Source organism: Aegilops tauschii, chromosome 2, assembly GCF_002575655.3.
Source record: "Aegilops tauschii subsp. strangulata cultivar AL8/78 chromosome 2, Aet v6.0, whole genome shotgun sequence".
NCBI classification, from domain to species: Eukaryota; Viridiplantae; Streptophyta; class Magnoliopsida; order Poales; family Poaceae; genus Aegilops; species Aegilops tauschii.
Window position 1 is genome coordinate 87,327,616 of NC_053036.3, and position 23,390 is coordinate 87,351,005.

General features: G+C 45.7%; 1 protein-coding gene and 1 long non-coding RNA gene across 4 annotated transcripts; both read left to right on the forward strand.

The window, feature by feature from the left end:
- The first annotated feature begins 11,389 nt into the window (after positions 1 to 11,389).
- On the forward strand, positions 11,390 to 15,914 carry LOC120974975 (uncharacterized). Its single transcript, XR_006669492.2, has 5 exons — positions 11,390 to 11,806; positions 12,317 to 12,391; positions 13,615 to 13,761; positions 13,876 to 13,990; positions 15,007 to 15,914. It is a non-coding gene; the product is annotated as an uncharacterized lncRNA (long non-coding RNA).
- Positions 15,915 to 17,000: 1,086 nt separating this feature from the next.
- On the forward strand, positions 17,001 to 21,588 carry LOC109748703 (uncharacterized). Of its 3 annotated transcripts, XM_040401696.2 has the most exons (5): positions 17,001 to 17,276; positions 17,379 to 18,163; positions 19,549 to 19,642; positions 20,945 to 20,970; positions 21,113 to 21,588. In XM_040401696.2, exons 1-5 carry the CDS (start codon positions 17,104 to 17,106, stop codon positions 21,253 to 21,255), a joined length of 1,221 nt encoding a protein of 406 aa, XP_040257630.1. In that variant the 5' UTR covers positions 17,001 to 17,103; the 3' UTR covers positions 21,256 to 21,588. The 3 variants fall into 3 exon arrangements, with proteins under 3 accessions (XP_040257630.1, XP_020163311.1, XP_040257631.1); XM_020307722.3 differs by having other exon boundaries at positions 17,001 to 18,163; XM_040401697.2 differs by lacking the exon at positions 20,945 to 20,970 and having other exon boundaries at positions 17,001 to 18,163.
- The last annotated feature ends 1,802 nt before the right edge of the window (positions 21,589 to 23,390 follow it).

Here is a 23,390-nt window from a genome sequence, read left to right on the forward strand (position 1 = left end):
AACCAAATTGACCAATATTTACGAAACTCGCTGACATTTGGATGTGCTATACTCACCGATAAATCAGGCCCAACAAAAAAGAAGGCCCAAGTCGCATGCATGACAGGAGACAAAGGCTCACAGGCTCGCATAGCACAGCCGCACCCCAATCCCCATTCCTCAATTCGTCTCGCCCTAACCCTAGAGGCGGCCGGCGGCGGCAGCCAGTGCTGCTTGCACAACTGCATCTGCTTGTTCGCTCGCACGTCGTGACGCCGGATGCAGCGGAGGATGACGCCGTTGACGCGTGACCATCCGGGCAGCAACGCGGGATGCCACAGAGAAACGAGGAGCGTACCACCAAGAGGGGGAGGAACAAGTGATATGGTCATGTTGAACTCGCTTAGTTAAACTAGTTGTGTTGAGCTGTGAATGAAAATTGGCCCCTGGAGGAGGACGGGGGAGCGCGTGGTGGTGGTCGTCAGTTAGCTACCACATCGCTGGTACTCGACGCATCATTGAACATATAAACCCTCAAGAAGTGCTAGGAAGGAGAAAGCCATCCACGTCGCCCCCTAAATCGCTATGAACAGTGCAGCGAGCGAACAGTGCACAGCGAACGCACCGCGCGAGGGAAAAAGAAAAATAGAGCAGCGAGCAGCCTAAGGGAAAATATCTCCTCTCCCGTGCTCTCCACTCCCCCGATCCCCTCCTTCACTCCCGTCGCGCCGCCGGCTCCACGCGGCGGCCGAAGCGGCCTTCTCTCCCGTGCTCTCCCCTCCCTCGATCCCCTCCTTCCCTCCCGTTGCGCCGCCGCTATCCCCTGCCCCAACCCCCTCCTTCCCCTCCTGTCGCGCCGCCGGCTCCACGCGGCAGCTGACTCGGCCTTCTCTCCCCGGCGCTCGAGGTGCAGCAGCGGGTGCGGCAGTTCTCGGCCCAGCCGGGTCGAGCGCAGGTCGCCGGCATCACGCGCCGCCGTGATTCTGGATCCGGCGCAGATCTTTGCGCTGCCACCTCTCCTCCTCCTCCTCCTCGTCCTCTTCTCTCTCTCTCTCTCCCATGCCGCCATCGTTGCAAGAAGGAGGGGAGATAGGTGCCAAGGACAAGAAGCAACAGGTTGGTCGCGGTGGGCTTGAGCTGCTAGGGAGATGGAGGAGGCCATCGTGGTTCGTCGTGGAAGCGGCGCCGCCAGCAAGCTGGTTGAGGTACGTGTCAGATCCGTTGGTTGAGGTACGCGTTAATGTTTGGTTCTGCTGTTGAGCCAAAGAGAAGTGATGATGTTCTGTGCTGTTGGTTCTCCCATGCCGCTACTGAACTAATGTATAACCCGTAGGTACATTACTGAAGAGAAGGCTATGAGGCAAAGAGAAGTGATGATGAATATGCCATACGTTTAGTTGCTACATAATCTCTGTATGGTGTAAGTACCTGTTGTTCATTGCATTGGAGGGAAAGGACACCAAGAGTAAGAGAGACAGACCAATACATGACTAGGTGAGCTTCATTTTTGGTTTTCATTTATTAAGTGATGAAGGTTACTTCATATATATATATATATGATTAATAAAAAGTTGACAGTTACCTTTATGTTATTTACTCAAATTATTGTACTTAGAATTACCTTCAGACTTTGGTATTTTCCATCTCCGATTGGATTAATGGTTTGCAGCCCAAGAACAATGTTTTATGGTGTTCTTATTCCCGATTTAGTTGTATCTATTATTGCAAGAGTTGATGATATATGGTGAGCTGCCTCACACCATCGTTCAGTATTTGTAGCATTTGAGTCAAATAGTTGCTGTAATCACATAATGTACCTAATTCTTGACAAGTCATCTGTATATGTACTGGTAACTAATGGATTTGACAACACTTTTTATCAGCACTCCATTCTCATGTTTTGAGGGTAGCTCAGCTTTGAGAATGCACTAAATATTTATTTGGGGAATAGTTTTTGCTCCATTTTTGTAATCATTTTGAATTGATGGTCTGATGGATATCATGCCTGTGTCTGTTTCGATTCTTCAGGCCTTCAGTTACATTTTCCAAATGCTTATTCTCTTTTTAGGTTTGTGACCTTTAATTTTTTGTAGAGATAGTAGAATCAGATATAGTAAGAGAAGCCGATGGTATTGCCATGAGCTCTCGTAATGTGAGTCTATTACCTGAGGAAAGGGAGAAGGTTCGTCTTCTAAACAAATTAACAAACTGTTTTCACACACTTGTATTCTGACTTTTGAAGGGTGCAGATTTACCTCATGCTTGGCCTTTTTAGTTGGTGATGTGATCAAATCAACTTCTTTCCTTTCTCTTTCCACAGCCGTACGTGCCCTCCGCTCCCAGCTGCACCTCTGCTTTTCCCCTCCTTCCTCGCTTGGCAGTTGGCATTAAGAGGTGACACATCAGGTCAAGTAAGAGCACACCAACTCTTGCTCCCTGTAGAATTTTTATGGCATAGTTGTGTTTGGGATCGTAGCAGAATTTTAAAAATTTCCAACGCATCACCAAGATCCATCTATGGAGCATACTAGCAACGAGGGGAAAGGAGTGCATCTACATACCCTTGTAGATCGCGAGCGGAAGCGTTCTAATGAACGGGGTTGATGGAGTCGTACTCGCCGTGATCCAAATCACCGATGACCGAGTGCCAAACGGACGGCACCTCCGCGTCCAACACACGTACGGAGCAGCGACGTCTCCTCCTTCTTGATCCAGCAAGGGGGAAGGAGAGGTTGATGGAGATCCAGCAGCACGACGGCGTGGTGGTGGATGTAGCGGGATCTCGGCAGGGCTTCACCAAGCTTCTGCGAGAGGGAGAGGTGTTGCAGGGGGAGAGGGAGGCGCCAGGGGCTGTGGTGCTGCTGCCCTCCCTCCCCCCCCACTATATATAGGCCCCCTGGAGGGGGGGGGGGCGCCGGCCCTGGAACCCATCTACAAGGGGGGGCGGCGGCCAGGGGGGGAAACTCCCCCCCCCCCCCAAGTCAAGTGGGGCGCCCCCCACCCCCAGGGTTTCCAACCCTAGGCGCAGGGGGAGGCCCATGGGGGGCGCCCCAGCCCACTAAGGGCTGGTTCCCTTCCCACTTCAGCCCATGGGGCCCTCCGGGATAGGTGGCCCCACCCGGTGGACCCCCGGGACCCTTCCGGTGGTCCCGGTACAATACCGATAACCCCCGAAACTTTCCCGGTGGCCGAAACTGGACTTCCTATATATAATTCTTCACCTCCGGACCATTCCGGAACTCCTCGTGACATCCGGGATCTCATCCGGGACTCCGAACAACTTTCGGGTTTCCGCATACTAATATATCTACAACCCTAGCGTCACCGAACCTTAAGTGTGTAGACCCTATGGGTTCGGGAGACATGCAGACATGACCGAGACGCCTCTCCGGTCAATAACCAACAGCGGGATCTGGATACCCATGTTGGCTCCCACATGTTCCACGATGATCTCATCGGATGAACCACGATGTCGAGGATTCAATCAATCCCGTATACAATTCCCTTTGTCAATTGGTACGTTACTTGCCCGAGATTCGATCGTCGGTATCCCAATACCTTGTTCAATCTCGTTACCGGCAAGTCACTTTACTCGTACCGTAATGCATGATCCCGTGGCTAACTCCTTAGTCACATTGAGCTCATTATGATGATGCATTATCGAGTGGGCCCAGAGATACCTCTCCGTCATACGGAGTGACAAATTCCAGTCTCGATCCGTGTCAACCCAACAGACACTTTCAGAGATACCCGTAGTGTACCTTTATAGTCACCCAGTTACGTTGTGACGTTTGGCACACCCAAAGCACTCCTACGGTATCCGGGAGTTACACGATCTCATGGTCTAAGGAAAAGATACTTGACATTGGAAAAGCTCAGCAAACAAACTACACGATCTTTTATGCTATGCTTGGGATTGGGTCTTGTCCATCACATCATTCTCCTAATGATGTGATCCCGTTATCAATGACATCCAATGTCCATAGTCAGGAAACCATGACTATCTGTTGATCAACGAGCTAGTCAACTAGAGGCTTACTAGGGACACGTTGTGGTCTATATATTCACACATGTATTACGATTTCCGGATAACACAATTATAGCATGAACAATAGACAATTATCATGAACAAAGAAATATAATAATAACCATTTATTATTGCCTCTAGGGCATATTTCCAACAGTCTCCCACTTGCACTAGAGTCAATAATCTAGTTACATTGTGATGAATCGAACACCCATAGCGTTCTGGTGTTGATCATGTTTTGCTCTAGGGAGAGGTTTAGTCAACGGATCTGCTACATTCAGGTCCGTATGTACTTTACAAATATCTATGTCTCCATTTTGAACACTTTCACGAATGGAGTTGAAGAGACGCTTGATATGCCTGGTCTTCCTGTGAAACCTGGGCTCCTTGGCAAGGGCAATAGCTCCAGTGTTGTCACAGAAGAGAGTCATCAGGCCCGACGCATTGGGAATCACCCCTAGGTCGGTAATGAACTCCTTTATCCAGACTGCTTCCTGTGCTGCCTTTGAGGCCGCCATGTACTCCGCTTCACATGTAGATCCCGCCACGACGCTTTGCTTGCAACTGCACCAGCTTACTGCTCCTCCATTCAAAATATACACGTATCCGGTTTGTGACTTCGAGTCATCCAGATATGTGTCGAAGCTAGCGTTGATGTAACCCTTTACGACGAGCTCTTAGTCACCTCCATAAACGAGAAACATATCCTTAGTCCTCTTCAGGTACTTCAGGATATTCTTGACCGCTGTCCAGTGTTCCATGCCGGGATTACTTTGGTACCTTCCTACCAAACTTACAGCAAGGTTTACATCAGGTCTGGTAGACAGCATGGCATACATAATAGACCCTATGGTCGAGGCATAGTGGATGACACTCATCTTTTCTCTATCTTCTGCCGTGGTCGGGCATTGAGCCGTGCTCAATTGCACACCTTGCAATACAGGCAAGAACCCCTTCTTGGACTGATCCATATTGAACTTCTTCAATATCTTGTCAAGGTACGTACTCTGTGAAAGACCAATGAGGCGTCTTGATCTATCTCTATAGATCTTGATGCCTAATATATAAGCAGCTTCTCCAAGGTCCTTCATTGAAAAACACTTATTCAAATAGGCCTTTATACTTTCCAAGAATTCTATATCATTTCCCATCAATAGTATGTCATCCACATATAATAAGAGAAATGCTATAGAGCTCCCACTCACTTTCTTGTAAACACAGACTTCTCCATAAGTCTGTGTAAACCCAAACGCTTTGATCATCTCATCAAAACGAATGTTCCAACTCCGAGATGCTTGCACCAGTCCATAGATGGAGCGCTGGAGCTTCCATACCTTGTTAGCATTCTTAGGATCGACAAAACCTTCCGGCTGCATCATATACAATTCTTCCTTAAGGAAGCCGTTAAGGAATGCCGTTTTGACGTCCATCTGCCATATCTCATAATCATAGTATGCGGCAATTGCTAACATGATTCAGACGGACTTCAGCTTCGCTACGGGTGAGAAAGTCTCATCGTAGTCAACCCCTTGAACTTGCCGATAACCCTTAGCGACAAGTCGAGCCTTATAGATGGTCACGTTACCATCCGCGTCTGACTTTTTCTTAAAGATCCATTTGTTTTCTATGGCTCGCCGATCATCGGGCAAGTCAGTCAAAGTCCATACTTCGTTTGCATACATGGATCCTATCTCGGATTTCATGGCTTCTAGCCATTTGTCGGAATCCGGGCCCGCCATCGCTTCTTCATAGTTCGAAGGTTCACCGTTGTCTAACAACATGATTTCCAGGACAGGGTTGCCGTACCACTCTGGTGCGGAACGTGTCCTTGTGGACCTACGAAGTTCAGCAGTAACTTGATCTGAAGCTTCATGATCATCATCATTAACTTCCTCCCCAGTCGGTGTAGGCACCACAGGAACATCTTCCCGCGCCGCGCTACTTTCCGGTTCGGAAGGAGTGACTATCACCTCATCAAGTTCCACTTTTCTCCCACTCAATTCTTTCGAGAGAAACTCTTTCTCCAGAAAGGACCCGTTCTTGGCAACAAAGATCTTGCCCTCGGATCTGAGATAGAAGGTATACCCAATGGTTTCCTTAGGGTATCCTATGAAGATGCATTTTTCCGACTTGGGTTCGAGCTTTTCAGGTTGAAGTTTCTTGACATAAGCATCGCATCCCCAAACTTTTAGAAACGACAGCTTAGGTTTCTTCCCAAACCATAATTCATACGGTGTCGTCTCAACGGATTTCGACGGAGCCCTATTTAAAGTGAATGCGGCAGTCTCTAAAGCATAGCCCCAAAATGAGAGCGGTAGATCGGTAAGAGACATCATAGATCGCACCATATCCAATAGAGTGCGATTACGACGTTCGGACACACCGTTTCGCTGAGGTGTTCCAGGCGGCGTGAGTTGTGAAACGATTCCACATTTCCTTAAGTGCGTACCAAATTCGTGACTTAAATATTCTCCACCACGATCTGATCGTAAGAACTTTATTTTCCTGCCACGTTGATTCTCAACCTCACTCCGAAATTCCTTGAACTTTTCAAAGGTTTCAGACTTGTGTTTCATTAGGTAGACATACCCATATCTACTTAAGTCATCAGTGAGAGTGAGAACATAACGATATCCTCCGCGAGCCTCAACACTCATTGGACTGCACACATCGGTATGTATGATTTCCAATAAGTTGGTTGCTCGCTCCATTGTTCCGGAGAACGGAGACTTGGTCATCTTACCCATGAGGCATGGTTCGCACGTGTCAAATGATTCGTAATCAAGAGACTTCAAAAGTCCATCTGCATGGAGCTTCTTCATGCACTTGACACCAATGTGACCAAGGCGGCAGTGCCATAAGTATGTGGGACTATCGTTATCAACTTTACATCTTTTGGTATTCACACTATGAATATGTGTAACATCACGTTCGAGATTCATCAAGAATAAACCATTGACCAGCGGGGTATGACCATAAAACATATCTCTCATATAAATAGAACAACCATTATTCTCGGATTTAAATGAGTAGCCATCTCGAATTAAACGAGATCCAGATACAATGTTCATGCTCAAAGCTGGCACTAAATAACAATTATTGAGGTTTAAAACTAATCCCGTAGGTAAATGTAGAGGCAGCGTGCCGACGGCGATCACATCGACCTTGGAACCATTCCCGATGCGCATCGTCACCTCGTTCTTTGCCAGTCTCCGCTTATTCCGCAGTTCCTGTTTTGAGTTATAAATATGAGCAACCGCACCGGTATCAAATACCCAGGAGCTACTACGAGTACTGGTAAGGTACACATCAATTACATGTATATCACATATACCTTTGGTGTTGCCAGCCTTCTTGTCCGCTAAGTATTTGGGGCAGTTCCGCTTCCAGTGACCACTTCCCTTGCAATAAAAGCACTCAGTCTCAGGCTTGGGTCCATTCTTCGACTTCTTCCCGGCAACTAGCTTACCGGGCGCGGCAACTCCCTTGCTGTCCTTCTTGAAGTTCTTCTTACCCTTGCCTTTCTTGAACTTAGTGATTTTATTCACCATCAACACTTGATGTTCTTTTCTGATCTCCACCTCCGCTGATTTCAGCATTGAATATACCTCAGGAATGGTCTTTTCCATCCCCTGCATATTGAAGTTCATCACAAAGCTCTTGTAGCTCGGTGGAAGCGACTGAAGGATTCTGTCAATGACCGCGTCATCCGGGAGATTGACTCCCAGCTGAGACAAGCGGTTATGTAACCCAGACATTCTGAGTATGTGCTCACTAACAGAAGTATTTTCCTCCATTTTACAGCTGAAGAACTTGTCGGAGACTTCATATCTCTCGACCCGGGCATGAGCTTGGAAAACCATTTTCAGCTCTTCGAACATCTCATATGCTCCATGCTTCTCAAAACGCTTTTGGAGCCCCGGTTCTAAGCTGTAAAGCATGCCGCACTGAACGAGGGAGTAATCATCAGCACGTGATTGCCAAGCGTTCATAACGTCTTGGTTCTCTGGGATTGGTGCTTCACCTAGCGGTGCTTCTAGGACATAATCTTTCTTGGCAGCTACGAGGATGATCCTCAGGTTCCGGACCCAGTCCGTATAGTTGCTGCCATCATCTTTCAGCTTGGTTTTCTCTAGGAACGCGTTGAAGTTGAGGACAACGTGGGCCATTTGATCTACAAGACATATTGTAAAGATTTTAGACTAAGTTCATGATAATTAAGTTCATCTAATCAAATTACTCAATGAACTCCCACTCAGATAGACATCCCTCTAGTCATCTAAGTGAAACATGATCCGAGTTAACTAGGCCGTGTCCGATCATCACGTGAGACGGACTAGTCAAGATCGGTGAACATCTCCATGTTGATCGTATCTTCTATACGACTCATGCTTGACCTTTCGGTCCTCCGTGTTCCGAGGCCATGTCTGTACATGCTAGGCTCGTCAAGTCAACCTAAGTGTATTGCGTGTGTTCCGAGGCCATGTCTGTACATGCTAGGCTCGTCAACACCCGTTGTATGCGAATGTTAGAATCTATCACACCCGATCATCACGTGGTGCTTCGAAACAACGAACCTTCGCAACGGTGCACAGTTAGGGGGAACACTTTCTTGAAATTATTATAAGGGATCATCTTACTTACTACCGTCGTTCTAAGCAAATAAGATGCAAAACATGATAAACATCACATGCAATCAAATAGTGACATGATATGGCCAATATCATTTTGCTCCTTTGATCTCCATCTTCGGGGCTCCATGGTCATCTTCGTCACCGGCATGACACCATGATCTCCATCATTGTGTCTTCATGAAGTTGTCACGCCAACGATTACTTCTACTTCTATGGCTAACGCGTTTAGCAATAAAGTAAAGTAATTTACATGGCGTTATTCAATGACACGCAGGTCATACAAAAATAAAGACAACTCCTATGGCTCCTGCCGGTTGTCATACTCATCGACATGCAAGTCGTGATTCCTATTACAAGAATATGATCAATCTCATACATCACATATATCATTCATCACATCTTCTGGCCATATCACATCACATAGCACATGCTGCAAAAACAAGTTAGACGTCCTCTAATTGTTGTTGCAAGTTTTTACGTGGCTTGTATAGGTTTCTAGCAAGAACGTTTCTTACCTACGTAAAACCACAACGTGATATGCCAATTTCTATTTACCCTTCATAAGGACCCTTTTCATCGAATCCGTTCCGACTAAAGTGGGAGAGACAGACACCCGCTAGCCACCTTATGCAACTAGTGCATGTCAGTCGGTGGAACCTTTCTCACGTAAGCGTACGTGTAAGGTCGGTCCGGGCCGCTTCATCCCACAATACCGCCGATACAAGATAAGACTAGTAGTGGCAAGAAAAATTGACAACATCTACGCCCACAACTGCTTTGTGTTCTACTCGTGCATAGTAACTACGCATAGGCCTGGCTCATGATGCCAGTGTTTGGGATCGTAGCAGAATTTTAAAAATTTCCTACGCATCACCAAGATCCATCTATGGAGCATACTAGCAACGAGGGGAAAGGAGTGCATCTACATACCCTTGTAGATCGCGAGCGGAAGTGTTCTAATGAACGGGGTTGATGGAGTCGTACTCGCCGTGAACCAAATCACCGATGACCGAGTGCCGAACGGACGACACCTCCGCGTTCAACACACGTACGGAGCAGCGACGTCTCCTCCTTCTTGATCCAGCAAGGGGGAAGGAGAGGTTGATGGAGATCCAGCAGCACGACGGCGTGGTGGTGGATGTAGCGGGATCTCGGCAGGGCTTCGCCAAGCTTCTGCGAGAGGGAGAGGTGTTGCAGGGGGAGAGGGAGGCGCCAGGGGCTGTGGTGCTGCTGCCCTCCCTCCCCCCACTATATATAGGCCCCCTGGAGGGGGGGGGGACGCCGGCCCTGGAACCCATCTACAAGGGGGGGCGGCGGCCAGGGGGGGAAACTCCCCCCCCCAAGTCAAGTGGGGCGCCCCCCACCCCCAGGGTTTCCAACCCTAGGCGCAGGGGGAGGCCCATGGGGGGCGCCCCAGCCCACTAAGGGCTGGTTCCCTTCCCACTTCAGCCCATGGGGCCCTCCGGGATAGGTGGCCCCACCCGGTGGACCCCCGGGACCCTTCCGGTGGTCCCGGTACAATACCGATAACCCCCGAAACTTTCCCGGTGGCCGAAACTGGACTTCCTATATATAATTCTTCACCTCCGGACCATTCCGGAACTCCTCGTGACATCCGGGATCTCATCCGGGACTCCGAACAACTTTTGGGTTTCCGCATACTAATATCTCTACAACCCTAGCGTCACCGAACCTTAAGTGTGTAGACCCTACGGGTTCGGGAGACATGCAGACATGACCGAGACGCCTCTCCGGTCAATAACCAACAGCGGGATCTGGATACCCATGTTGGCTCCCACATGTTCCACGATGATCTCATCGGATGAACCACGATGTCGAGGATTCAATCAATCCCGTATACAATTCCCTTTGTCAATCGGTACGTTACTTGCCCGAGATTCGATCGTCGGTATCCCAATACCTTGTTCAATCTCGTTACCGGCAAGTCACTTTACTCGTACCGTAATGCATGATCCCGTGGCTAACTCCTTAGTCACATTGAGCTCATTATGATGATGCATTACCGAGTGGGCCCAGAGATACCTCTCCGTCATACGGAGTGACAAATTCCAGTCTCGATCCGTGTCAACCCAACAGACACTTTCAGAGATACCCGTAGTGTACCTTTATAGTGACCCAGTTACGTTGTGACGTTTGGCACACCCAAAGCACTCCTACGGTATCCGGGAGTTACACGATCTCATGGTCTAAGGAAAAGATACTTGACATTGGAAAAGCTCTAGCAAACGAACTACACGATCTTTTATGCTATGCTTAGGATTGGGTCTTGTCCATCACATCATTCTCCTAATGATGTGATCCCGTTATCAATGACATCCAATGTCCATAGTCAGGAAACCATGACTATCTGTTGATCAACGAGCTAGTCAACTAGAGGCTTACTAGGGACACGTTGTGGTCTATATATTCACACATGTATTACGATTTCCGGATAACACAATTATAGCATGAACAATAGACAATTATCATGAATAAAGAAATATAATAATAACCATTTATTATTGCCTCTAGAGCATATTTCCAACAAGTTGTTCATCTATATGGCTCTAGGGGAATCATTTGATAGATACTCCAATTATAAGAATTTTTTTGTTCCTCTAACTGAATCTCATGGAACAGTCCTGCATGAGAAGGTACAATAGCATTAGACATTATCTGAAGCTGCATATCTTAGTATCTGTGAAATGTTTAATATCTTATATCTTGCTTGTGCAGTCGAGGGTTATTTGGAGGGCACCAGAAGAGAGATCATATCATATTTTCTATCAGTTGTGCTCTGGATCTTCTCCTTTTCAGATAAGCAACCACACATTTCTATCAAGGAATTCATATATCCTACATTTCATTGCATATCCTTTGTCATTTTTTAATCTGTTATAGGCATGTGCTGTTGCAGAAAATTTGTTTCTGAGACACACCGGTTACTATAATTACGTGGTATGGCGGGATGTGGAGTATGGGGATGGCGTGGGTTAGAGGATGGCAGCGGGATAAGCCGGAAAGGCTGGGCCGAGGAGAAGGAGCACTCAGCTATGGTGTCTGGTGTAGGGATGGGAGTAGGATCTGCGTGAGGAGGAGGAGGCGCACATCATGGCTTCGAAGGTCACGCCTTGACGTCGTCTACCCCCGTCATCCACCCGCACTGGTATGCCATGCTCCTTTCCCTACACCGCCACGTACGTTATCCCACTACCATTGTCTCGCCAAGTTGCGCAGATTTGGGTTGAGGATGATTTGTGCCAACAAAGCTATGCTAGATATACTCCCTCTGTTCCTAAATATAAGCCTTTGTAGAGATTTCATTATGGACCACATACAGCATGTGACAATTGACTGACCTTGGTATGTTTGAGAATTAGGCAATTGATTGTGCCATTTCTCCGCGTATTGGTACTTATTTCTAGAACTGGTAGATTTTAAGATATATTTCTGATGCATTACAGAATGCCACCAAAACAGAATAACTCTCCTGCCTATTTCCATTTATTCTTAACATTGCTTGTTTTTCCTTAAGATGCTACACTAGACTGCAGTTTTTGTTGTCACTACAATGATGTATTTTTCGATTCCATTTGCTGTCGACGCAATGCAAAGAGGGTTCAACGACTGAATATTGTTATGCTAACACATGTTTTGTTGGTGTGTGCTTTGTCAGATAAAATGCATGTTTCTCAGGAGACACAAACTGTAGTTAATTCCGAAGGAGAATAGCAACTTTTGCTTCTGCTAGGTACGTACTTAAATTTATTGATATTCAACTATTTTTGCTGTTTCGATTTAGTTCCATCCAAGGCCACCAGTTAATTATAAGTACTTCCAAATAGTGATCACTCAATCTTCTGTAGCATGTATATACTGATGGTAGTTTCTTGTACTGAATATGTGAACCTGGAAAAGACTCTGCCCGCATGCATTTGAATGTTGCCTTGGCGACGATCCTTAAGTTTGTCAAAAGTTGTGGATCGATAGGCATTGACAAAAAAAGATCTAAGCTCTATGTTCTGAAATACAGGTAGAGCAGCAGTTATAGCACCCCTAGAGAGATTGCGTTGATTGATTCTCATCGTATATATAACTCAACTGTTTAAAGTATTCTATATACACTGAAATCATGCTCATAATTTTTTAAAGTATTCTATATGCACTGAAATCGAGCTCATAATTTTTTTATCATGTACCTTTTCTGCTAAAGATCATTACACTTCTCTTCAGTACATCAATGTTACTTCCAAAGCAGAGTCCCTCCTAGAGGACAGTTTCTTTTATCAGAAGGGTGAGTGTGTTGTATATTTTACTGTCCACTAAATCAACTACTTCTGGTTACATATTGTGACAAAATTAAGTAGGCATAGGCTTCTTCATTGATTCTTATACCGAAACTGAATTTGTATTGTGTTAATACATTATAGTCATCCTTGAAGGACTTGTGTTTTATTGCCATGCATGCTTAATAATTGCTTGCTGAAGCATTGGTCCTAATTTACCATGGGTTTCGCTGGCGTTGCGTTTTCTTTTTGTGTATGGTTGCTGCAGTGGCCATTGAATAGTGATTCTATCCATTAGTAGTAGCTTGTCATTATGAAAGTTTCTGTATTTTTTGTACATATGAATGTTTGTGTATTTTGTTCTCAGCGGCGTTGCTGCATATAAATTTGAGGCAAATGATGATACGGTTCAGACTCACACTTTTCTGATTTTTATCTTGTCATTATGAAGGTTTGTGTATTTGTTTTTGTGCTGCATATAAATTTGAGGAGAATGATTTTATGGTTCAAAGAGACAGTTTTATCATATTTGAGCTGCCAGCTTGCTTCAGCCATGTGATACCGGAGCCCGAGGTTGACAGTGGCCAAATGACTGAACTTGTTTTCGCAACATTAATAGTAGTACTCTTGATCAACATAGCATTCCTGACCTTTTTGTACCGTTCGCCTGTTTGCATGTTTATAACAGGGGAATTAGTCCAAGTGTTACTGGTTCACTTGCTACAGGTGCAATATATCTTTGGTGTTATTGAATCTTTAACCAAGATATGGCTGGAGGCTGGAGCAGACTAATCCTAATCGATTTGGTCATCTCACTTCATAGGTGGAGTAATTAGTGAGATTTTTTCTGTCTCTTGTATTTTACTTTCCAGAAAATCTGCATGATGGTACTCAAAATTTATGAATGGTTTTATTGGCATGTCACGTTGTGGACCGAGATGATGTTCAGTAGACTCCCTCGTCACCTTGCCAGTGCTATGGATCACTCACAGCTTGAATCTGAATGTGCTTCTTCCAGTCTATGCTCCCTCTCTTTGGTTCATTGGCCTCCCAAAACTACTTTGGTATGAAAGTAAAGCCTTCACTTACTGCAAGTGTAAATTTGGCTATTTATTTTTTTCATTTCATTAAACATATACGTTTCTGGAGTGATCTTCATAACATACACAGTCAAATTTGTTTTTCTCACAAGCTGGATCATCGCATAACTTATTGGTGGTTGCACTAGCTGAACTTTGTTATAAGTTCTGGTGCGCATTGTATATCATAGATAAAGTGTATGTAATCTTCTTGGTGAGTAGGTTTTAAAATGCTATAAATTTTAAATAATTGAAGCTAGCATTATAATGCTTCAGGTTTTTTCTTTCAATCAATCAACTTTTAACTGCTCACTAATTGGTGCCCATGCATGTTCTGTTACAATTAAAGGTAATGTACAAGAAAAGGTAGATGTTGTTTTAGTTTTAAGAAATATATCAAAATAAAATCTGTGGTCAGTCTAGGTTGTACTGGTATATATGTTTTTAAGAGACTGCTCTGTATTTATTTCCTAGCAGGAATTCCATACCATTTCATGGCCTTTGAAACTTGCCTATTAACCACGAGAAACCACTTTAGCTCTCAGTGTACGTTGATCATTGTAGTGCAATGTTTGATAAGTTACCAATGGCCTTTCCCTTGGCTCTTCCTCTCTATTTAGTTATTCCTCGAATCAAGTGCATAGTTATTTTGCCTATTGCAGGTTTTGTTATCGTTATAATTGTGTACTCACTTTGTTCTAGGATATAAAGGCATATTAATTATTCCTTTATCATGCCTAAATGTTCTAAACTTTGAAATCATATGGGATAAAGATCATGTCTCTTTTTATTTTGACATGGCCACCTTTATCGTTATACAGTATTTTTTATGAGAAACATTGCAGATATTATTTACAGATGCAAATTTGCAAGTTAAATTTATCAGGACTTGAAAAATTGTAGTTACTGCATGTTCTCTTATATACTCTGTCATGGTGTACTTCATTTTAAGCTTCAGAACTAGGAGATTGGTTTAGAGGTTATGTGCCTTTGTTTTGTAGTAAATTGTGGATGTCAATGTCAGTTCTTCTGCTGCAAAGTTGGGGAAAGAATTGCAGCGACAATCAAGTTTTGTCCGAGCACACAACATCAGCAACGTGATGATGAAGCAATGGCATTGTCTGGCTATTCATACAATTCTATAGAAGATGCAATGGATGTTGCAGCTGCTTGAGTAATGAAATATATGGAGACCGTGCGTGCCAAGGTATTGAAAGACTATAGTTACAACAAGCTGCAACAAAGGAAAGAGAACTGCATCTGATTGGTTTGTTAGGACAAAGAAAAAGAAATCAAAGAACAGGCTCTGAAGATTAGAGAACTTAGCAAGGACTTTGCAGACTACTTATATCAGATTAAAAGCACTTCTGAGATTCACCGCCCAGCTAAAGGAAGTGTATGCTCAGCCAATTCCATAAGTGGTCGCGAGCTCGAGAAAGCGGCTATAGATATTCACAATGCAATTGCTCATCTTGGCCAGTTGAGTGAAAACAAAATGCAGGTAATCCAAAACACATCGGTATATCCACTTAGGAGAGGATCTATTTCCACGGCCTATGTGCCTCCAGAAGATGCCGATACTACCAGCTACAACAGCCTTCTCTGAATATCAAGTGATTACCTTTGTCTTGAGAAGATCACTGCCATAGTTCATCTGCCAGTCTTTCCAGAGCTTCTTCTATCACGTTGATGGACTTTGAACTTAAGCTATCCCCGGCTATGTATGTTAGTTGCTATGGCAATTGCATGTATAGATTAAACCATCAGCTACGTTCTATGTTGCGTGGCAATGCCAGTAGTCTCTCAATGTAATATGCAGCAGCTTATTATGTATTTCCTACGAACATATGTTCATTATTAATAAACCTACCATGCATTGTAATATATAACGCTATGTATGAACATCATATCTAAGTATCATTTTCCTTATGCTTCAAAAATTTATGATTGGTCTGTTGATATTCTTATTTGCTTGGTTCGAATGCTTGCTTTCCTCTCGCCCTACAATCCACATTGCATTATATTTCCAGTTACATCTCCTACTTACTCACTACTAACATTCTTTCTAATTCGCTTCTTGCGCCATTGACGCAACCGGGTCATCTAGTTATTCTTATAGTTAGTGTAACAGGGTTCACCCAAAAGAATCCCAATGATTAAATGTTCTGCACCTGCATTTCCAATTAACATATTTCTTCTTTCTATTCTCAAGGGTCTCATTAATACTGTCACCTTCAAGGGAAGTTGCACTGCAAGATTCAACTCAAAGGAATACTTCCATGCGAAAAATGTTTCCTTAACAATAGAGCTATCTTTTTTTCTCTTGCTGGTCTAGTGATAGTTTCTTTGCAAGACCTTCGGCTGTAAACAATGTCTGAAAACAGCTGAAACAGTTCTGTAAATGAGCAACCGATTTCCTTGGGAAACATATTTCCCTTTTTTATTCTCAAGGCTCCCAATGCAAGAAATTTTTTCAACTCAAAGGAATAGTTCCATGAGGAAACTAATCTGCTGTTTGTTTAACATGGTTCCCCAGTTATATTTTCTTGCATCACGTTCAATTGTAAAGAAGGTTTAAATCTGCAAAATAAGTTTGTAAAGAAGCTCAAATATTTATATTCTTATTTCTAAATAGTTTTTTTGTATGTTTATTTTTCTGCTCCTATACTGATTCTTTCTTGGACTTTTGGAACTCTTCTTTTACTACTGTTTGTCAAGTTTCATAATTATTGTTGACCCCCTCCTCTCTGGGAGAGGGGGGCAAGACACCATACTGTTCATGGGAGGGGGTCAACAATAATTGTGAAACTTGAACAGTACCCAGTCTACAGTACATCCACAGTACAATATCTACAGTGTTTCGTCTACAGGACCACATCCACAGTGTTTTGTTGCTACACTGATCAATCTTGGCTGTCCATTCCAGATCCAAGGGCCATGTTACGGCGTGACATGCTATGGGCATGTCACTGGATCCCTGTCCATCGACCACATCCCCGCACACATCTCAGGGAACCCTAATCGATCCAATTCCTCCCATCCCACATCTCAGGGAACCCTAATCGATCCAATTCCTCCCACCCCATCCCCACCCAGCAATGGCCCCGGCGGCGCAGGAGCAGTGGTACATCATGTACGCTGTTCCGGATGTGTCGGAAGATGTGATGAAGCCCCAGAAATTCCCCAACGCGACGTTCTTCTTCAACAAGGTTCCGCTACCTTCCCGCCTATTCGTCGAGAGTAGCGTCGCCAGCCCCGCCGGAATAGTCGAGTACCCCTACATCGCGGCTGCCGACCGCAGCGGCCACCTTCTGCTATGCGGTTACACCTCGTTCGGGCTCACCTTCTACATCTGCGATCCGTTTTTCCGCAGGACGATGGGCATCTTCCCCCACGACGGCGGCTTCAACTGCCGCCACTGCGTTGGCCTCATCCGCAATCACAACCGCAGGCTTCTCATGGTGGCCGATCTCACCCCGTGCTTTTTCGAAGAAGATGTCTTCTTCACGCTCTTCTGCACGGTCGACTTGTACTCGTGGGTCGAGAAGGAGCCCGACTGCTCGAAAATCTTGGATAAACAACAGTGGCGCGGTGATGGCGTTCTCACTCATGAAGGTTTGCTCTGGTGGTTCGACTTCTCCTACTGTATACTTGCCTGCGACCCCTTCGACGATAAACCGGTGCTTTACCAAATCAAGTTCCCGCATGTACAACACGAGCTGCCCTTTGCACCGTCCACAATCAACGGTGACATACACCGCTGCTTAAAGGTGAGCGAAGGCAGCCTGCGGTACGTGCAGATCCATGGCCCCAGACACGAACCGGTGGTCAGCATGTGGACGCTGTCCTCCAACAATCCGTCAGAGGCGCAATGGAAGCCGACGCACGAAGTGAGGTTGGCTGGGATCTGGAACCATGAGACCTACAAAAGGACGCCGCTGCACCGGGATGTGATCCCCACTGTGGCGCTTGTCAACCCGATGAAGGCACACGAGGTCTACTTCTTCCTGGACAAGCACATCTTCTCTGTCAACCTGCAGAACAGTAGTGTGGTGCAGTATGAGAACTTTGAAGATTTGGGGATGCCGGACCTCTCCTCCCGCCTGGTCCATGCTTGGCAGTTTCCACCGGAGCTCACCGAATATCATCACGTGCCTGGTACCCATCTTGTTCTCACTCTCTCTTAAGTGATTTGCAGATTTGCGTGTATATAACATTAGCATGATTAATTCTGTGCAAGTGTTAATAATTTTATTGAGCACATAGCGCATCGTCTCACACCCTTTAATTTAATGCAGGGTTATATAACTTTGTTTTTTTTATTTCAATATTTAAGGTTGCAGTTCATGTTTCCTTACTGTTGTGGTGCTCTTTGTTTGTCCATAAGCCTGTGCTGACACGGATGGCCATTATTCTAGATAGATAGATACATAGATAGATGGTTCAGAGTAAGGTTCTTCTCCAACACAGAATGCACCATACTTGGTGGTGGCCTGTCTTGTATATGTTGTTTTTAGGCTGTTCTGACACAGTTTGAAATCATTTCTTGTTTACATCAGTCCATTATGCTTGAAATTCACTATATGATGCTGGTACAGCTTGGCTTGTGTAACAATCCAATTTACTTAATGAGACGTTTTAAAGTAACCGTCCACCACTTTTCTCGCACATCCCTCATCCACACGCCTCTGTTCTCTTACCCGAAGCAGTCATTGTTCTTCATGTAAGCTTGGACTGAAATTCTTGGTGGCCTGTCAGCTGTGGCGAGCTGCTGGAGTGAAAACTTTTTTTCCTCTGTTACCTCTATATTCCTGGCCTTCCGCTGCGACCCCTCATCTTTTTTGCCCCTCTGATCCCCTTCCCTTAATTCTCCAAACAGGGAGACTCAGACAACAAAACTTGGACTTATATAGTGCAATCCAAAGGCATAGCTTCATTCATCAGAGTTCCATGCAAACATGTGCAGCAAGCTTCTCGTGCCAGCATTTTGCAAGCGACAGTTTGTTAAGCCACACACGCACTGTCCCAGATCCCACATGTATTTTCTTTACATTCAACCATCAAAATCTATTAATAAATCTTCTATATCCTGCTACCACAAAACTATTTTAATCCTTTACATTTATCCTCATTCATGAAACCGAAAGGAGTGTCTCGCTGTCTATTCAACTAATACATGCAGAGTGAATCAATAAAGACAGCACAATGTGGAAAAGTCAGTTCAATCTGGAACACAGTTTGGAACTTCATGTACAGACATCATCTTATTTCTAAGATTGTTGTCCAGCTTCATATGACATCTTATTTATGAGATCGTTGTCCAGCTTGATTAGATCTTTGTCTTTTTATGTTGATATGTCTTGTAGATGATGTTATTATGTGGTCCTTTGGAAAAAAAACCTAGCACATATCAGGATTCTGTGATGCCCAACTTGCTTGCTGAAAATATGATACTTCAACTGCATTTCATTAGTTAATTTATCATTATGTTGCTGGGATTTTAAATTTCACCAACACTAATTATATCTTTGATTAATCTGAAGGAACTGATGTGTTGGGTGCCACGGGGGTTTATTTCCTGAATCAATATGACTCAGTGGAGGATTTCCATGAAGAAGTGATTGCTGCCACAGACAGGTGAACTTGTTCTTCACTCATGTGTATAGATTGTTGTTGCAGTATATGTTGCTTTACTCTAGAAACATCCGCTTGTTGCATTATAGAAGTCTTTTTTGTTTCAGAACCTAATGAGTCAATTGCAAGAAACCACCACATTTGCGGCTAGGTTTGCAGGAAACCACCAACTCGCTAATCCGTTGCAAAAAACACCGGAAAATCTGTTAACTCGTTGCAAAAAGCACTGATCGGATGATTTGGCCCATTTAATCACTTTTTACCAGGTAGGGCCAATTTGTAAGGAGCTGAGTTGGCAAAATAATTACATACACACCCCTGGATCCAAAAATAGAAAGCAATCAAGCCCTCCTGCTCTCGATCCCCTTCTCTGGATCCGATTGGGAGGAGGCTACAACCGACCGCGCCGCCCCCGCCGGCTCCTGTCGCCGCGGCCGGAAGCCCACCGCCAGCCACGCCTTTTCTCCTCCTCCACGCCATGCGTCGTCCACGATGCCGGCCAGGACCTCCGGCAGAGCTCGCGCCCCTGACCTCCGGTGAGGTGCCGTCCCTCTGCCAGCGAGCTTTTTACCGCAGCAGTTCCTCCTCATGCGCGATGAACCGGATGCCCTGAGCCGCCGTGCCCTTCTCCTACCCTACGATTGCGTGCGCCACCAGGATCCGAGTGGCCTCGACTGCCCCGACCTCTGCGGCCAGTCCATGGCGCGGACGTCGTCGCTCCTGGGCAAGGACGAGAAGCAACACGCCCCGTGAGCTTGTCGTTGACCTGCAGCGAGGGGCGCCATGGGAGGCTGCAGGCCGGGTCACCGGCGCAGGCGACCATGGTGGTTAGCAAACCGGGCTGTGGTCGTGTAGGACGGCGGCCGTCTTGAGGCAAGTGGCAGAGGTGGTCGTCCGATGGGGCTGCAAGGGAGGCAGGGGCGGAGGCGCTGCAGGTCGGGCGGGAGGCGACGAACTGCGGCGAGCAGCAACAAGAAGGGGATGAAGAGAGGGTGCGCGGCATGGAGGAGCTCCCTGGTAGTTGTCCATAGGGGGGTGTTGATTGCTTTTTGTTTTGGATTCCAGGGGTGTTTGTGTCAACTGTTTGCCAAGTCAGCTTCTTACTATCCTGTCCTACTTGTCAGAAAGTGATCAAATGGGCTAAATCACCCGATCAGTGCTTTTTGCAACGACTTAACAAATTTTCCGATGTTTTTTGCGACGGATTAACGAGTTGGTGGTTTCCTGTAAACCTAGCCGCAAATGTGGTGGTTTCTTGCAATTGACTCGAACCTAATGGATGCTATCTTGTTTCAATTTATTCAGGTGGTGTCCCGAATTGCATGAGATGGGTATGTAGGAGATCTACTAAACTGGTTTATTCCAATGCGTTCAGTGGGGAATGTTTTCTCATTTATTGGGTCTGCTGGCTAAAGGAATTTCATAACACAAATGTTTGCTATCCCAATCATGGATCATCGTTTCTTCGTGCAGGTCTGGAGGAACTTGAAGATGGAGATGATGATGCCTCTGAGATGAGTGAGGATCTTGAAGGGGATGGAGATGACTCTGAGACGAGTGGGGATGACTCCGAGATCAGTGAGGACGATGTCGAAGAGGACGGAGATGAAGACTGAGATGACGTAGACGATGGAGGTGATTTAGAAGTGTGCTAATCTGTTACACATGGCTGATTTGAGTCACCCGCATCCACCCCGCGTTTCTTCACTTTACTGTGTTGCTCCTTGTCTAGTCTAGTGGTTCGGCGTTCTGGTAGCACCATGGTATGTTACGTGGTTGTAGTTTTCTGTACAATGCGACCGTACTATATCTGTTTCGGCGTCTCTGCTGGGTGGGGGCAGCTCCCGGTTGGCCGCCTTCCCAGCTCCCCAGCTCTTTCCGTTTACGGAAACCTATGTGATCTTGGAATCAACTCGTCGTTTTTTGATGATACTCTTATCCCTCCTTTATGGCCTTCTCATGTCAAGTTTGGTCTATATTGGCCTTTTTTGAGGTTATCAACACGCTTTAGCCGTTGATGTCGGATAGACTTCTCTTCAATTAGGGCTACACCAACTCTATTACGTCTAACTCTACACATGTCGTCTTTTAGTCAACCAACTTTACTCATGTCGTCTTTTAGCTAACCAACACTCAATAATGAGGGTTGAATCTTCACCCTATAGAACACGACTTCTACCTTTTGCGGCACTCTCTTGTTCGAGAAGCTTGGCATCACTTTGTCCATCTGGGTTTTGATTCGATGGCTCACATTTTCATCCATATCATCATCCTTCTGTAGCATTGATCTTAAATATCGAAATGTGTCATTCTGAGGTACCACCTGCTCGTCAAGGCTAACCTCCTCATCATGCCTAGATGTACTAAATTCACACCTCATGTATTCAATCTTAGTTCTACTAAGCTTAGAATCGTTTGATTTCAAAGTTTATCTCCATGGCTCTAACTTTTTATTAACCTTTCATCCGACTATCATCGACTAGCACCACATCATTCATAAAGAGCATTCGCCAATGGATATCTCCTTTTACATCCTTTATGACATAATTCCATCACCAAAGAAAAAAAGCTGAGGGCTCAAAGCTGACCCTTGACACAGTCCAATCGGGGGAGGTCGTCGGTGTCGTCATCACTTATTCAAACACTTGTCACAACATTATCGTACATGTCCTTATGAGGCTAATATACTTCCCATTTCTCTAAGGCCCAACACATGACATACTGCGGTATCGTATCGTAAGCCTTCTCCAAGTCAAAGAACATCATATGCAGGTTCTTTTGCTCCATGTAACTCTCCGTAAGTTGTCGTACAAGAAAATGGCTTTCATGCTCGACCTGCGAGGCATGAAACTATACTGTATTTTGGTCACACTTATCATTCTTCTTAAACGATGCCGACAGTGGAATACACAAGGGGTGGCTACTCCACGAGGAGCCTGGCAGTAGGCCTGCCACGGGGCCTAGGAGGCCCATCAAGGAGCTAGCAACAGGACGGAGCCTGGAGCATCAGATAGATATCTAGGGACCATCTTGGCCCCAAGTCAAGATGGCGGCAACCAAGATTGGATCTACCTCCTATAGACCTTAGTCGTTGTTGTGCATATAAGGAGGGGGCTACGAGGCTCTCACTCCCACATACTTCTGTAGACCTTTACTCTCGGTAGCAACACTTATCCCCCATTGTAATCCCTCGCACGAGGTACACCCACCATGAATACAAACTCAAAGCAGGACGTAGGGTATTACTCCTCATCGGAGGCCTGAACCTGGTTAAATCACCACTGTGACCTCTAATCTGGAACTTCCCGGTCACGTTCACTACCCTATTGAGGGTATTGACTGTATTATGCACCGTTAATTGGGCGCTAGGCAATGAGGAGCCCGGGCGCGCGGGCTGGAGGAGTACGGCGATGCCGTCCGCGAGCTTCTTGAGGACGGTGAACTTGTTGGTGGTGGCAACGATCATCTGGTCCAACTGAGAGTCGTAGTTGGCGTCGACGGCGGCCATCCACCAGCCGGTCTCCAACACCGTCTGGAGACGATCCTCAGCGCCATGCCGCAGGCCGACGTCGTGGACCATCTGGCACAGCCGCTGGCCGCTCGCGCGCATCACCGCCATGGGTCTAGAGTGAGCTCTTTTGCGCTTAGTGTAGGTGCTTAGGCAAATGCTTAGGTGCGTACGATCTGGTAGATGCATTGGAATGGAGGGGCGCCTTTATATGAGGGCAAACTGCGTTGCATTCACATCGTG